General features: G+C 43.8%; 1 protein-coding gene across 1 annotated transcript in view; it reads left to right on the plus strand.

The window, feature by feature from the left end:
- Positions 1-12588: 12588 nt before the first annotated feature.
- ogfrl1 (opioid growth factor receptor-like 1) overlaps positions 12589-15511 on the plus strand; it is an 11104-nt gene continuing 8181 nt past the window's right edge. Inside the window, exons 1-3 of the mRNA XM_030772433.1 lie at positions 12589-12768; positions 13961-14047; positions 14873-14951. Coding sequence (XP_030628293.1) covers positions 12589-12768; positions 13961-14047; positions 14873-14951 — 346 coding nt within the window. The remainder of the gene's footprint in view (positions 12769-13960; positions 14048-14872; positions 14952-15511) is intronic.

Genomic DNA, 15511 nt, shown 5'->3' on the forward strand with positions numbered 1-15511 from the left:
TTGCCCGTTAGACTGTCCAAATGAAGGCTTACGACGAATACAATTCTTTCATCCAAAATGCTGTGGATGCTCGTGGTTCCAACTTTTTAAATTGTTATTATTTAGCTGCCAAGGCAGTCCGTGGACGTTCCAACATGTTCCGTTAGTAACATGTTGAAAATGGCATAGCCGTATTGCCCCATCCGTTATGATCCGCTCTCCGGTATCGGCAGAGACTCTTTTCTTGAGCGTGGATGGACTGACGCTCCTTCTCAACAAACTGATACGCCACCAAAGTGAAGCTAAAAACAACAGGTAACTTACCTCTCCGTCTAAGACTAGAACCTCTAAAAGCCATAAATAATCTGTGCTTGCTAAAAAATAAAAACAAAACAAAAAACGTCTTCAGTCTTTAAATTAAAGGTGATTACGTACGCTGCTGATTCGGTGTATCTACCAGAGGAGACCGTAAATGGGTTTGAATGGTGATCGTCTGATGGTCGGAAATCACTGGAGGAGAGTGGGGGGGAGAAATAACGAACCCGGGTGTTTGTCGTGCTGGAGGAGACCGGCGCTGTCCACTGAGTGCTAAGGCAGAGAGAGTCCAGCCTTTTCACTTGCGGAGAGACAGGGAGGAACAGAAGGGGCGGGGGTGAACTGAGCGTGGCTAAGTATCTACGTTTGAATTTGAAATGACATTGAATGTAGTCTAGATGTGGATGTCATTCATTATTCAGACGTGAACATTAAAAAAATATAGACGAAAATGGATACTCTCTCAAGCTGTACTTGTAGCCAAGTGATAAATGAAATATTTGCGTCCTGAAATTGTGATAACAAATCATTCCATCACATAACCATCGCGTCTTCTTTGAGTTAAAGCAGTTAAAACTTCACTCAGCTGTTGCTATATTGAGTCTATGAATAGGCTCTTAATATTTTCTGTGCGCAGTTAAGTCCACTAATCTCTGGATTCTGAAATCCACACATATAAGACTATGTTCTGAGCAGCAACAGGGCCGAGGCCTTAGCGAATATTAGTTAGCAATTATAATTAACATTAAGTCAGCTTCAAATGTTTGTATATAATGGCCTTAAACTGCATGTAGTGTTCAAGATGCGACGTGCCCTAATTCTCCAATACTTTACAAAGAGTCGACCTGTTCGAATAAATGGAGAATTATGTAAACTGACACACAACCCCTCGATTTGATGCCCAACTCTGACCGCACATTTACTATGCGACCGCGGTGACTTTGCCCCACGGAATGTTTTGGAATCCCGCCTTCAAGTTCACGCATTGATTGACTGCTTTGCGTTTCTTCCCCTTCCTGTGGACTCGAGCAAGACCGAGGGCTCAATCTGTTGAGTGTCATTAGATAAAAGCATTTCCTCATCTCCACGTTCAGTAAATAACGCCACTGGCGAGCAAGCGATGTGCTGATGTATAAGGAATATCGAGGGGGGGGGGGGGGGGGAAACCAACAACGAATTGCGCTATTTTTAATACCCAACACCGTAGACAAAACCGGCAGAGCCAATTAGCCGCAGGCAGGCATACTTTCACGTCACTGCTGGCATGGCTATCTGACTCACGTCTATGCACTGTGCAGTATGACAGCTATCTGTTGTGACACGTTGTCTTGTCTTCCCGTCCCCTGATAGTCCTGCCTCTGTCAATCACAGAGCACAATGCCTGTTGTCAGTGGTATCGGGGAGATTTCTCCTTTGTTTGGGGTTACTGACGTTTGACAGCTGTCTGAGATGGCTGTGCATTTCGCCAAGATTTATATAGAGGACTGAAATGAAAAATGGCGCGAATAAAACAAGGACGTTTTTTTTCCCTGAGAATCCTGGTCTTGAGGTCATCAGTCTCCAGAATTGGCTATTCAATAGTGCTGGCCGATAAACTGTATTTTAATCGTCATCGCGATATGAACATTCGCGATAAACACATTACAAAAAAGACTGCCTGAAACGCTATGAATAAGAAAAATCATCTTGCATTCACGCTCAGAATGCGAACATTTGACATATCAGATGGAGCCCTGGACACATGGGCCATGCGTTCACTCCATTTGGCCAATCAGATGAAGCCCCAGCTAGCCGTCAAGTACCCTCAGATTAGTTGAGGTTGGAAGACCTTGTGGTGAGATAGCACCTCTGCTATTTGGAATTATTTTGGATTCATGAGAGACGACCTGTTACAAACACAGATACTGTGTAATACATGCCGAACAATTTGTTCAATAAAAGCATGTTCGAAATTACGACAGCGCATTAGGGCCACACTGAGGGAATAAAATTCTGAGATTTCGAGCATAAGGTCGTAATGTTACAAGAGTAAAGTCGTAAATGAGAAAACAATCATAATATTATGATAATATAGTCGTAATTGTATGAGAATAAAGGCGTAATTTTACGAGAAAAACCGTAATATTATGAGAGTAATATCGTAAAATTTCGAGGAAAAAAACAAAAGGTTTGCGGAAAAGATATTACCTGCAACCAACAAAACAGGCAAGAGGACAGTCAATGGCCGCTCGAGCCTGCTTCTGGCAACTGCTGTTTGTCTCTTGCACTGTCTTTTCAAAGTCCTGATACTTGTGTGGTGCTGATGTGCCAAAAGATGGAGTGTTCCGTTTGTGAAACCTATAGGCCTACTAAGATGCTCCACGTTCCTCATTTTAACGCAGGCGACAGGCTGCTCTTCTGATATTTCCCCTCTCAAATAACACGTAGCCTAAAATTAAGACTTTATTCCCGTAATATTATGCCTTTTTTCTCGTAAAACGACGACTAAGACGCTACGCACACGACTTGATAAGAAGACCAATAAAAGCATAAAATGCCCAGATAATAGGCCTGCTCTCGATTTCTCTGTTATATGGATAGTAGGCCTAACAGCACGGGGGTACCTTTTCTTGCCGGAGTTTTGGTAGCGCCACACTGTTTAATTTGAGTGTTTACGGAATACATGGACACACCAAGCGAACCCCCCAAACGCAGACGTCGCGGGCGGACGGGAATATCACTCAGACTAATCTCTCCGAAGTACACAGTCCCAAACAGAGAGCAGCAGTCCTGTATTAACAATAGATACAACGCAGAGCAGCCGCAGGAGCACGCAGCACGCAGTCCACGTACACGACGCTACTTAACGGACACTCTTTACCGTTGAGCAACCAAACATTAAATTTGGTAAGCACATACCTAAATTACCGTGCTGTCACACTTAATAAATTATGATGAAATTTCTTGGGGCTTGTATAAGGGTGCCAGGATCATTCTTGGGGGAGGTGAAGCGGGGGCAACCCCCTCCTCTCTCCGTCTCCGCCCCAGCCCAGCGCCGCCCACGCACAGAGAGAAGAAGCAGGTAGCAGAGGGCTGGATGGATAGCGCCGTTAGGGACTTAGAAGGGGAGAAGAAGGGAAGAAAGAAAAACTGTGAGGGAAGAGAAAAGAATGCTTGCCGATATAATGATGGAGAAATATCCTTCTCACAACCCACGCCTGCAATTCAAGCCCACGATGCGCAATAACAGCAAATTAAAGCAGCACCCTATGAAAATAGATCATAGTGGAACTAGATTAAGTGATAATTTAGGGTGCAATTCAATAAGTGTGAGCCGAAGCAATTTAGTCACCATAATGAAAGGAATATATAGAATGCATTTGTCGGCACCATTTGCATAGAAATTACTTTTCATCTCTTCCCTTTATTGTGTGAATTTGAGTTGAGCTCATACGCTTTCACAACATAACTCAATTGAATCAATTGGTGAGCGGTTTACAACATTAGGGTTCTATTCTACAGACCCGCGGAATGGGATTGCTATTGAACTTACTCTCAAACGAAAATCGAACTTTGCAAATTGTTTCAATCCTAATGCTTTACCTGCACTCTGTCCAATTCGGATTCAAAGGTTTGTTGTGTGCTAAATTGACGGCAGTTAATATAATAGAAATGAATGTTGTCTCGGTCTGCATCTTCAACCACCAGAACTCTGAGAAAAGCAGTGTTTTGTGGCTTTAAGCAGAACAAGAAAAGAAAGAAAAAGGTTGTTTAGACAATGTTGTACTTGGAATGAACTCATTCAAACACCATTCCATTACCGCCCAGCTCACGCGCCGCTTTTCAGCACATTTGTACGACCAAGTAGCTTCTGAATCGCAGTCTTTGCGAGACTTGCTTGCAAAATTGAGGTCTCAAAAATTATATAATAGGCGCTGTGAGCCCCCCCCCCCCACACACACACACACGCACACACACACAAACACAAAAACCCGCATGATATCAGGTAAAACAATTCAATGTATGAAATGTGTACAGAAATACAGTCATAATAATTCACATTCATTTGAGACATTTGGAAGCCCTTTATCTCAAGCTTTCGTTGTGCACTGTAAAAATGAACGTCCATGTCCAGTGGATCGGAACACAACCAACCAAATTACAAGTCTTTCAAAGCACTCTCTCATGTTTTTATTAAATAAACAAATAAATATATAACAGAAGAATTCTCAACGCAGCTTCAAAATAACTCTGGGACTTAGACAATATCTGTGTTGTGAAACTGATTTATATTAAACAACAACAACAACAATAATAATTTTTCCTCAGAGAACAGTCTCTCATAAAGAGTTCAGGAGAGTGTTGGGGATTTTCAGCCTACACACATATTAGAGCTCAGGAGATTACTGTGGTTGTACAGTTGTCCATACGACTGTCTCTCCCCTTCAGTTTTTTGAGCTTGGATAAACTCACATTAACGCTTGTAGCTGCTTCAGCTATCTTGATTTGACCAATTAGCGGCAGGATCCTCCGAGACTTTGGCCTTTCCTGTCGGCCAGGTTTGTAAAACACGGAGCATATTAATTCTCTCGCGTTGCCAGTGAACCTCGACTCGTGATGTTATGATACATGAGAGAAGAGACTTGGGGCTCAGAACGCGCGAGGCGAAGCGATGAACCCGAGTGCGCGCGCGCGCGTTTCATCACAATTCTGTGGGCCTCACATGCAGGAGAAGGCCATTTCCATTTTTAATTAATCTGTGGGGAAATTAGATCAGTCTGCTGCTGGGACTCTCAGATGAATGTGTGTGTGTGTGTGTGTGTGTGTGTGTGTGTGTGTGTGTGTGTGTGTGTGTGTGTGTGAGAGAGAGAGAGAGCGAGAGCGAGAGGGAGAGAGAGAGAGAGAGAGAGAGAGAGGGGAATGGGCAGATAATGAGATCTGACCTCCCATACGTGATGTGATGTCTCTGCCCTTGAGTTGTTGCATTGAGTTCTACTTGTTCTGGTCAATTTTTTTTAACCACCAAAAGGCACAGTTTTAATGGTAAGTAGTGTGTGTTAGCAATTCAACACACACCCAAGTTTTAACCTTGAATGGTATTACGCCATTTAAATTAAGCAATTAATTCACTTTCCCACACCATGGCGCAGTGTTCTCAGGCATTCCACCAGACTGTAATGTGATTCAGAATATTTCTGGAAGGATCTAAATGGCTAAGCCATTTTCTCAAACAGAAAGATCAGCTTGTGTGTGTGTGTGTGTGTGTGCGCGTGTGTGTGTGTGTGTCTGTGTGCGTGTGTGTGCATGTGCGTGTGTGTGTGTGTGTGTGTGTGTTTGAGACAGAGATGTGCAGGACAGACAAACAGAACAGAGGTAATCTGTTGCTTGTGATCATGATTGGACATTTTTAGGTAGAATGGTGAATTAAGACAGACAGCACTGATATGTTGCTCTGGCAAACACGCTGAAATGCATTTACATTCTCCTCTGCATCTGGAATGGAAAACTTGGCATGCCACTCGAATGTCACCACTAATTGGTCTCATCCGACAACAATCTAATTTGTTAGTGTGACACCAAGCGGTTAACAATAAAGACCAGTGACAGTGTGATCGATTAGGCCTTTCTCTCTCTCTCTCTCTCTCTCTTGCTCTCTCTCTCTCTGTCGCTCTCTCTCCCTCTCTCGTGGCTGCAGGGCTTGGAGGAACTCTGTCTATGGTGAGGGAGCTGGTGTCCCGTGGGTACAGTGCGCTCCCTAGCTGAGAGCGGAGGGGAGGGCGACAGGTTTCGTTGCTGGTGCATGAGACTGGTTCTCTCTCTGATCACCTTACCCCTGGCACAGGCTGATGAAATCCTCTTCCCGGAGCTGATAAATGGATCCCCTCGGCTTTACATGTCACCAGGGAGAAAGGACACTCATTTGGAGTCCTGTTCCTCTATCAGAGGGGGTGGGAGGAGAGGACGTGACTCCCAGATTTCCTCTCCCTCTGATTTACCTGAGAGAATGTGTGCTTTGAGGACATTCACATCCAATCGTCATGGAAACAGTGAAAATCTTCGCTTTGCTAGTGTAAGTCTGTTGTTGCATAGCTATGGTCGTCTGTTTCCAGCCACACGCCGGCCAGCTGGGCTGAGGCTCGGGTGAGGGAAGTGTGAGAAGGATTTTGATGCTACAAAAAAAACTGTTTTTTTTTTTCTGTAGGATTAGTTTTATTTGCCACCAAAAATCCCATGAGAAGCAATACAGATGAAATATCATTGTCATTTTACTTTAATCTTCTGACAATGAATGTGCGCTTATTCTTTATTTCTCCAAAAATCTTCTGACACATGCATTGTTGCTCTTACCATTAATTACTGCCAAATATTTAGGTGTGTGTAATATTTTAGGTTAAGCTTCTTACATAGAGTTAGCACTAAATATTCTAAAGCTCAATAATTAGTGTGCCTGACAGCCTCACAGTCCCTATCATGTATTATAATATAGTTTCCACCTGCAGAAAAAGCCATTCACTGAGAGACAAGTATTTATTAAGCATTAAGTAGCGGTTATTTCTTAAGTATTACATAGCAGTGCTTATTAACATTCTAATGCTACTGTCCTCATCAGCCACGCCCAGCAGATCCGTTATACGCCATTTAATTAACAACAGACCACACACACACACACACACACACACACACACACACACACACATACACACACACACACACCTTGGCCAGGCTTGAATCAATCCTTCCTCTTTGCTTGCGTGTGATTGGCCGGTTCTCTCAGTTCTCCTGGAGTAGAGCTGTTAAGTGTGCTCTGTGCTGAATTATAAATATCCTGCAAAATGGGCGATAAAATATGAATGGCCATTTTTCTGTAGCCTTTGCTGCTCTTACGTGCGTCAACGCCAGGAGCAGTGCCTCTGCGTTTCCAATAAAACACGCCTGTCAGGGCATGCGCTGGAATATAGCTCAGCTCTTATGAAAACTGCCATCCATAACCGCCCGTGTTGACGGAGAGAAGCTCTTAATCTTCGGAAGCGCGGCGTCCCAGCTGCTGTGTGCGTTATGATAGTTACGAGTGTGTCTATGGGCCACGTGGCTCAGCGCTAGGACATTAACGCAGCGCGTTCAGTGCACATCCAACGTTATGTTGGATCTTCTCTTTTCATCACCCTCATCAGCTGGCGAAGCACACACACACACACACACACACACACACACACACACACATGCACAGGCGCGTGGGTTGATTTTAAAACCCCTTTACTTTGCTTGTTTTAGGGATTCCTCGTTTAAAGCAGGGTGTTGTCCTTAACGACCCTGTCACTGGTGCGTGATCTCCATGCTGAGGGGTAGGGGAGAGAGCAATACTGACAGAGAGAAATATTGGCAGGAGGGAGACAGACAGAAACATGGACTGAGGGGTTGCCAATCGTCCCTTGCTATGTGTAGTAGGAGCTTAGAGCCAGAGGCGTTTTTTGGGGCTATACAGACTCAGAGCCCTGATAAGACCCTAATTTAAGGGCTAACATCAATGCACTGTTTTAGTTTCATACAGTTTCTACACTCAGACTGCAGCACAGGCCAGATAGGTGGTTTGTGCGTGTGTGTATGCGTGAGAGTGAGTGCGTGTGTGTGTGTGTGTGTGGTTTACAGTAATGAAGCATTGTGAGGACCGAATGTGCCCAGAAGCATTTAAAGATATGGAAAAATAAAAAACAAACAGAGTGGGGGCATTTTGCTGGTCTGTTATTGTCAAAACAAAAAGCGCCAGAATGTTGCTGGTGCTTATGATTAGGGTTAGAGTTAGCTATTCGTCTGTAGCAAATCAGGGTCTATAAGAAATGTACCTCTAGGATATAGAGACAAGTATATTTATATTTGTGACTCTGTGTGTGTGTGTGTGTGTGTGTGTGTGTGTGTTTCTGGCCATGCTGAGAATGAAGCACTGTGTTAGAGTTCAGATACACGTTGCTTAAGGAGAGACCTGCGTCCCCAGCTCACCTCTAAATCTCTGAGTAAAGCCGAGATGCAATCACTTTGTGTTTACACTCAGAGCAAGGTGATAAAAATGTAAACCCACTCTTAAAATGCACAGACACACTTGACTGAAGGATAAGGGTCGATATCATTGACGAGACACAGACATGAATTATGAAACCAATTGACTGCCACAAACACGCAGCACCTTCCTCCTTCTCCAGCCTTCAGAAGGACGGCAGACGGACCCAAAAGCAATCCCACAGATAAACAAGTTTACACGTTTTTTTTTTTTCATCTTTAGTTTCCAGCCAACTGTTCTAATGAGGGATCAAGTGGCCTCTGCAAGGTTGTAATCACAGGGCTTTTCCTCTGCATATGGGGTCGGATACGCGTTTGTCGTTGGCTGGAAACGTGGCCACTCTTCTCACCTGAATCCTGTCTGTTCCAGGTGATTAACGATGTGGTGCCCTCGTTAAAACACAGTGGAAAAGGAAGCCCTTCAGCCTGAGCGATGAGGCTGTGCTGTATGTGGGGACAGACTGTAGGAGGGCTTCGGGAAGGGTCCCACAGCATGGGGGTTCTCTCTCCTCGCCCCTGAAACACAGACAGGGCGTTATGGCTGTCAGGCCCGAGTCACGTGTAATTAATGGACCACACTCACTAAGGCACTAACTCCACCACTAAAGCACCAGTAATAGGCATCCAGAACAGATAGGGACTATACAGGATCTTGTGAATGTGTGTGTGTGTTTGTGTGTTGAGTCTTGAGTTGCATGGATGTGTTTGTGTGAGAGAGGATGAGCGTGTGTGTGTGTGTGTGTGTGTGTGTGTACAGAGAGAAAGAAAGAGAGAGCGAGAGCGAGAGAATTGTTGTGTTCCTGAGTAAGGCAGGGGATTGTTCTGGCGTGTTGGTGCTTTGTTTGACTAATGGTGTGTCATCTCTGCTTGAGGCCCGGACTGGGCTGGCTGCAGTGCTGATCCAGATAATGGACCATCTGGTCCCCTGATCCCTGTAACCCTCTGTTTGTCTCATATACTGCACATTAAACCTGGAATCTCAAGGGCTAGAAGAAAAGCAAACAGACCTCAGAGCTGGAGAAGAGGTATTTGATGATGAAAAGGGGCATAGGCAGCAGTAGGCTGCATTGCCTCCAAAGATGAAGTGGCTGGTTAATTAGTTGGGGCGTTCTGCTCTCTAGTGGGGAAAGACAGAATTACAACACAATTGTATGCATTGGGACTTCTCTAATCCTTGTACGTACTGGACCATCTATATGTTTGGTATTTTTATTTATCCAACACACTGAAATGCTGAATTCAGAAAGGAACATACTGTACTTTATTTGACAAAGTATTAAGATATGTTTTTGTAAGAAAACAAACATTTTAATAATTTTCTTATCTTTTTTTTTTTCAACAAACATCTTAGGTAGTCTCTGTTTCACAAGAACTGTTCACTGTACCCTGTCATTTACCAAAAGACAAATGATTAAAATCATTAGAATAAAGTACAGTAGACTTTAGAAGAGAGAAGAATCATTAGAATGAGTACAGTAGACTTTAGAAGAGAGAGGAATCATTAGAATAAGTACAGTAGACTTTAGAAGAGAGAGGAATCATTAGAATAAGTACAGTAGACTTTAGAAGAGAGAGGAATCATTAGAATAAGTACAGTAGACTTTAGAAGAGAGAGGAATCATTAGAATAAAGTACAGTAGACTTTAGAAGAGAGAGGAATCATTAGAATAAGTACAGTAGACTTTAGAAGAGAGAGGAATCATTAGAATAAGTACAGTAGACTTTAGAAGAGAGAAGAATCATTAGAATAAGTACAGTGGACTCTCTGTCTCTGCTGAGTGAGTTGCGTTTGTGACAAAGCTGTGATGTATGACACATGGAGCCATTTTAAGGCAAGCTGACACACGTCATTCATTCCACTGTAAAAGAAATCTGGAACCTCACCAAAACCCTGACACCTAGACCCGCCCCTGACTGACCCACCGCTGCCAGCAGACAGAACCGGCTTTAGCCCGGACCAGAGATCCACAGACAGGACCAGTTCGACCTTTCCTGTATCTTTAGTCCTCATCTTTCTGTTTAGACTTTGAACTTTACATTCATTCATTTAGCTAATGCTTTCATCCAGAACTCGTTCCAATTGAGACCAAATACAATCCAAGCATGTAACCTTAAGAAGCATTCTTTCTCTTCTCTCTCTCTCTCTCTTTCTTTGTATCTGTCTGTCTTTATCAAGTTTTTGTTCCCATCTTCCATTCATTTCTATACAGCATTTCCTAAAGATTAACATCACAGGACAGGTGAGCAAAAGAAGAAGAAAACATAAAAGGTAGAAGACACAATAGCTGTCACAAAAGCGCGACACTTGCGAGAGAAGAACTGTTATCCAGTCATTGGTGATATAATTGGAAAGCTCTTGACGGCCCTTCTCCTGCTGCCTGTGTAATTTAAGAACAGCTTTTATAGTCTCCAATTCTCTCGAAAGTGGCTTGTGAGCAGTTAGGTACCTGCAAATGATCAAGTTGCTAGGTAACAACTCTTGATTTGCTACTTAAGTCGATGAATGTCGTTGATTGCTTGGTCGACCAGGCGAGCAATTCAAGATCACATGATCTCACAGCCACGTCCCACTTCCACATCCATAAGAAAGCATGCCGGAGTGTGTGTGTGTGTGTGTGTGTTTGTGCGTGTGTGTGTGTGTGTGTGTGTGTGTGTGCGCGTGTGCGCATTGTGACAGGGGAGCTGTGTGACTGACTGAAGAAGCAAGAGTGTGTGAGATTGCTCACTGGACCAGTTTAGGAAGCTGAATCCTTTTTCTCTCTATCACTGTCTCCCGCATGTCTCCGTAGTGCCCCCTCCCTCTCAGCAGAGACCCAGCGGGAGCTCGCCCCGGCTGGAGCAGAACTTATGAACAGTTGATGTGATGAGCCAGTGTGGGAAGGATTCCCTCCCCATCAGACTGCACTCAACAGAGCACAACTCACAGTGAAGAACTATTACTCCACAGCTACCAGAGAAAAACACACACACACGCACGCACGCACTCACAGCAGAAATACACTCACCCGATGTACAACAGAGACACATTCACACAGCGAATATGCAAAGACACACTCCATACACTGCACAGCGAAGACACGTTCAAACATGATACACAACGAACATATGGAGAGAAGGAGAGAGACAGAGAGACAGAGACAGAGAGAGAGAGAGAGGGAGAGAGAGAGGCACAGTTGGAATGAGGAAAAGTAAAAAAGAAAAGAAAGATGAATTTACAAAAACTATGGGAGGGCTGGAAAATGTAGGGGGGGGGGGGAAAGAAAAATGATAAACAAAGAGGAAAGTGAAAAAACAGATGGATGGATGAGTGGAGAAAGAATTTGAAAGTAATCTGTTAACAAACACATAGAGAACAGCCAGAAATGGGAAGAGAGAGAGAGCGAGAGAGAAAGAGAGAACGTCTGATGGAGTTTAAAATCAAAATAAACAGGGTGAGATAGACAGGGAGAGAAAGCGAAAATTTGGATTTTGGAGGAGGGCATACTGATCCGCTCATTCTCAGACACACACACGCGCACACACACGGCATGCCATATTTCAATAAAATGCCACCTAGTTAATACTACCTGTAAGTGAATAATTACATGATGGACTACACTTAATATATAATAATATCTTAATAATATACTCGACTTTGAATACATCAGCAAATTGACAGATTTCGGTTCACTTGTTTACGATGCCCGCAGTTCACGCTTTGAAAAGCATTTGAGCCGAAACATATCTTTTATATAACCAGTGTTCTGTGATTTCTGCCACAACAGGCTACCATTGAGAATACAACAATAGGCGCATACCGTTAAATGTGAGATCCCTAAACTGTGTAACCTCTTGTTCTTATTCTTATTCAAATAGACCTGGTTTTCTGTAACGTTCAAAAAAAGAGTGAAGCTTAACAAAAGTCTGTTAAGGAACTTAACCAATCACATTTAATATTCTCACCCTCTCTCTCTCACAGTTACTGTGGGTGTGTTCTCTGTCTTCTTCCCGGTTTGACGAATGGCAAAATGATGTTGACATCATTCCGCTTAGTGCCGATCGGGCGCGCTTTGTACCGACTGGGGGTGTGTTCGCGTCGCTTCTGTGCATCCTCGCTGGAAATCCCCCCCTATTCAGTCGTATAAAACCGCTGTGTTCAAGGCTGGAACCGCCAGGCCAGCTGCTCATCATCCGTATTGTTTATGAACCGAAGCCCGAAGGACTATGTAAGGCCAGAGGAAGCGACAGGCAGCAATCTGGCGGTAAACTGGAGTAGGGTTTTAAATGGGAAATTTGATGGGCAGTTTGCGATACAAGGAGCCAAGCACTGTGGAGGAATGCGACTCGACGTGGGAAACCGACTCGGAGAGCGATGAGCAGCAATGCGAGGAGGACAGCGGCATCTCCGAGTCCATCCCGTCAGAATCGGGGAAATGTGACGAACAGCTGGATGTTTCGCTGCAGGTAGCGCGCAACTGTGCATCTCATCGCGTGTACTGAGAGAAGCAACAAAGGAGCGTTCATAATGGCAAAATGAGAGCCCCGCTGTGTCTTAACCTCAGAGTCAAGGAGATTTCGTTTAGTGATTGTAGGCAATGCTCTTCCTGCCTTAATACAAATGTAGGAATTAACGAGCGTGCGGGATGGAGAGGTTTTAGCGTTCCTCATTCTAGCTGGGTCATTAAAATCGGTGTTAAACAGAATATTCATCTTATTTTGACTGATATTGTCCAACTGAACTGGTGTCATGCGTAGTGGATGCCAGTGCAAATCTTAGACTGGAAAAAAACCCAATTTAGAGCTGTTTTTCTTTTGCTTTGAAAGACACGAAATCTTTTACTCGGTTTAATGTTAAAGAACATAAAACGTGTCCAGATATCCTTGTTAAGCATTTGAAGATCGTCGTATTGAGGCTGTCAATATGGTAGTTGAAAGGTAGTTGAAGTCCACAATATTGTTATTTCTTTTTTTAGAACTCGTTCAACCTTTCCAAAAACTGACAGTTTGCGCTCGTACCTCGGACTCGGGGCCGTTGCGATTTTGACCTGGTGAGGGTGACCCAGTTCCGCACACTAAATTTCGTCCCTGGATTTTCTATCAATAGAACAGAAAAGAGCGTTTTGGATTATGACTATAATAGAGTTTTTTAAGGACTGCCTTGGTGTTTCCCATTGTTTAGAATACTAGCAAAATCCTCTTTTTGTTCTTGTAAAGACACAGCTCGCAAATTCCAAACTATTTAAAGGAAATATTCAACTCCTCTTTCCTCAGGGCAAAGTGTGAAAAGTGTCGTTTTCTTGAATGTCAAAAGAAAGAAAAAAAAAGGAAAAGAGAAATATGTTCCTGGCCGTGGTAAGCGTTCACATTTTGAGTGTGGAGTACCAGTAAAATCTCAGTGAAGTGCTACAAGGTGGAAAGTGAGTGAACATTTTTTCAGGCTGGGAGCTAAGAATGAATATGAATTAGTGAAGAAGCACTCTGACAAAATGGAGCTCTTCACTCTCCACTGGGTACAGTCTGTAGTACTCCAGGGGGGGAGAGGATGTCGACAATGCAGCTCAGCGTTGATGCTTTATGATTGGACACACTAATGCGTCCTTTTCTCTCTGCCTTCTCCTTCTCTTAACTGTTCCCTCTGTTTTCTCTCCTCTTTCAGTTCGGTGACACGTCTGAGTCCTCCACGAAGATAAAAAGAAGCTTTTACGCAGCCAAGGACTTGTACAAGTATCGGCACAGCTATCCGGTAAACTCTCTCTCTCTCTCTCTCTCTCTCTCTCTCTCTCTGTCCCTGTGTGTTTCATTCAGTGTCTTGCGTGTTCTTAAGTGACTCCGTGCTTCAGGCTATTTCTGTCATGGGTAAATTATGTGCATAAACTATGTGATATGTGAAGTGTTATGTCAGACATACCCTTTGTGATGTGTGTTCAGATGTAGAAATGTTTGTGTGTGTGAGTGGAGTGTGTTCAGATGTAGTAATGTATGTGTGTTGAGTGACGTGTGTTCAGATGTAGACATGTTTGAGTGGAGTGTGTTCAGATGTAGTAATGTTTGTGTGTGTTGAGTGATGTGCGTTCCGGTGTAGACATGTTTGTGTGTTTGAGTGGAGTGTGTTCAGATGTAGTAATGTTTGTGTGTGTTGAGTGATGTGTGTTCAGATGTAGTAATGTATGTCTGTGTGAGTGGAGTGTGTTCAGATGTGGTAATGTTTGTGTGTGTTGAGAGATGTGTGTTCAGATGTATTAATGTATGTGTGTGTTGAGTGATGTGTGTTCAGATGTAGTAATGTTTGTGTGTGTTGAGTGATGTGTGTTCAGAAGTAGTAATGTATGTCTGTGTGAGTGATGCGTGTTCAGATGTAGTAATGTTTGTGTGTGTTGAGAGATGCGTGTTCAAATGTATTAATGTGTGTGTGTGTGGGAGAAACTCTGGCCTTTGGATGTGTCAGCACCGTCTGCTTTGACCTCCCCAGAGTTTGGCAAGTTTGACACAGCTTCAAGACAGTCTCTCTTTCTCTCTCTCTCACTCTCTCTCTCTCTCTTTCTCTCTTTCTCTCTTCCTCTCCCCACAGAACTCTAAATCCTCCCGGCAGCCCAATGAGTACAGGAACGTGCGGTTTTATCTGAATAAGATTCCACTGGTCCCTGATGGTGAGTGCTCAGCCCTGCCAGGCCCGGAAACCTCAGCCCGGTTCACTGGTGCTGCCTGTGATAAAACAGCTCCAGGCTCCAGGGCCCTGTGTTTGAATGTGATTTGGAAAGGAAAGAAAAAATACATGTTTGTTTCATCTTACAAATGCTTCCACAGGGCTCAGCGACTGTTTATATTTCACATTTCAAAACCCTCTTTTCTTGTAGCCTGTGGACCTTGCCGTCTTACGGTATCAGTTGTACGTAAGCCCGTGAGCGAGCAGCATTTTTATGGTTAAGGGGTTATGGTTATGGTCCATACCCTGTGGTTGGTCAGTGAAGCGTGAAAACAGCTGATGGGGAAACTGTTTAGACTGACATCCTGTGGAATGGCACTCAGATCTGCCTTTCTTTTCCTCCTGAGAGACTGTGTGTGTGATGGAGGGAGATGTTTTTAGTCGTCATTCTTTTCTTCAGCGTTGCGCTTTCTTCCTGACCTGACCGACGCTTTGACCTTATGACATTACAGTAACCATTAACCTCCTGTGTCCCCGTGGGGCACGGCTCTAACGTGTGAACCG

The sequence above is a fragment of the Chanos chanos genome, chromosome 4 (assembly GCF_902362185.1).
Source record: "Chanos chanos chromosome 4, fChaCha1.1, whole genome shotgun sequence".
Classification (NCBI taxonomy): Eukaryota; Metazoa; Chordata; class Actinopteri; order Gonorynchiformes; family Chanidae; genus Chanos; species Chanos chanos.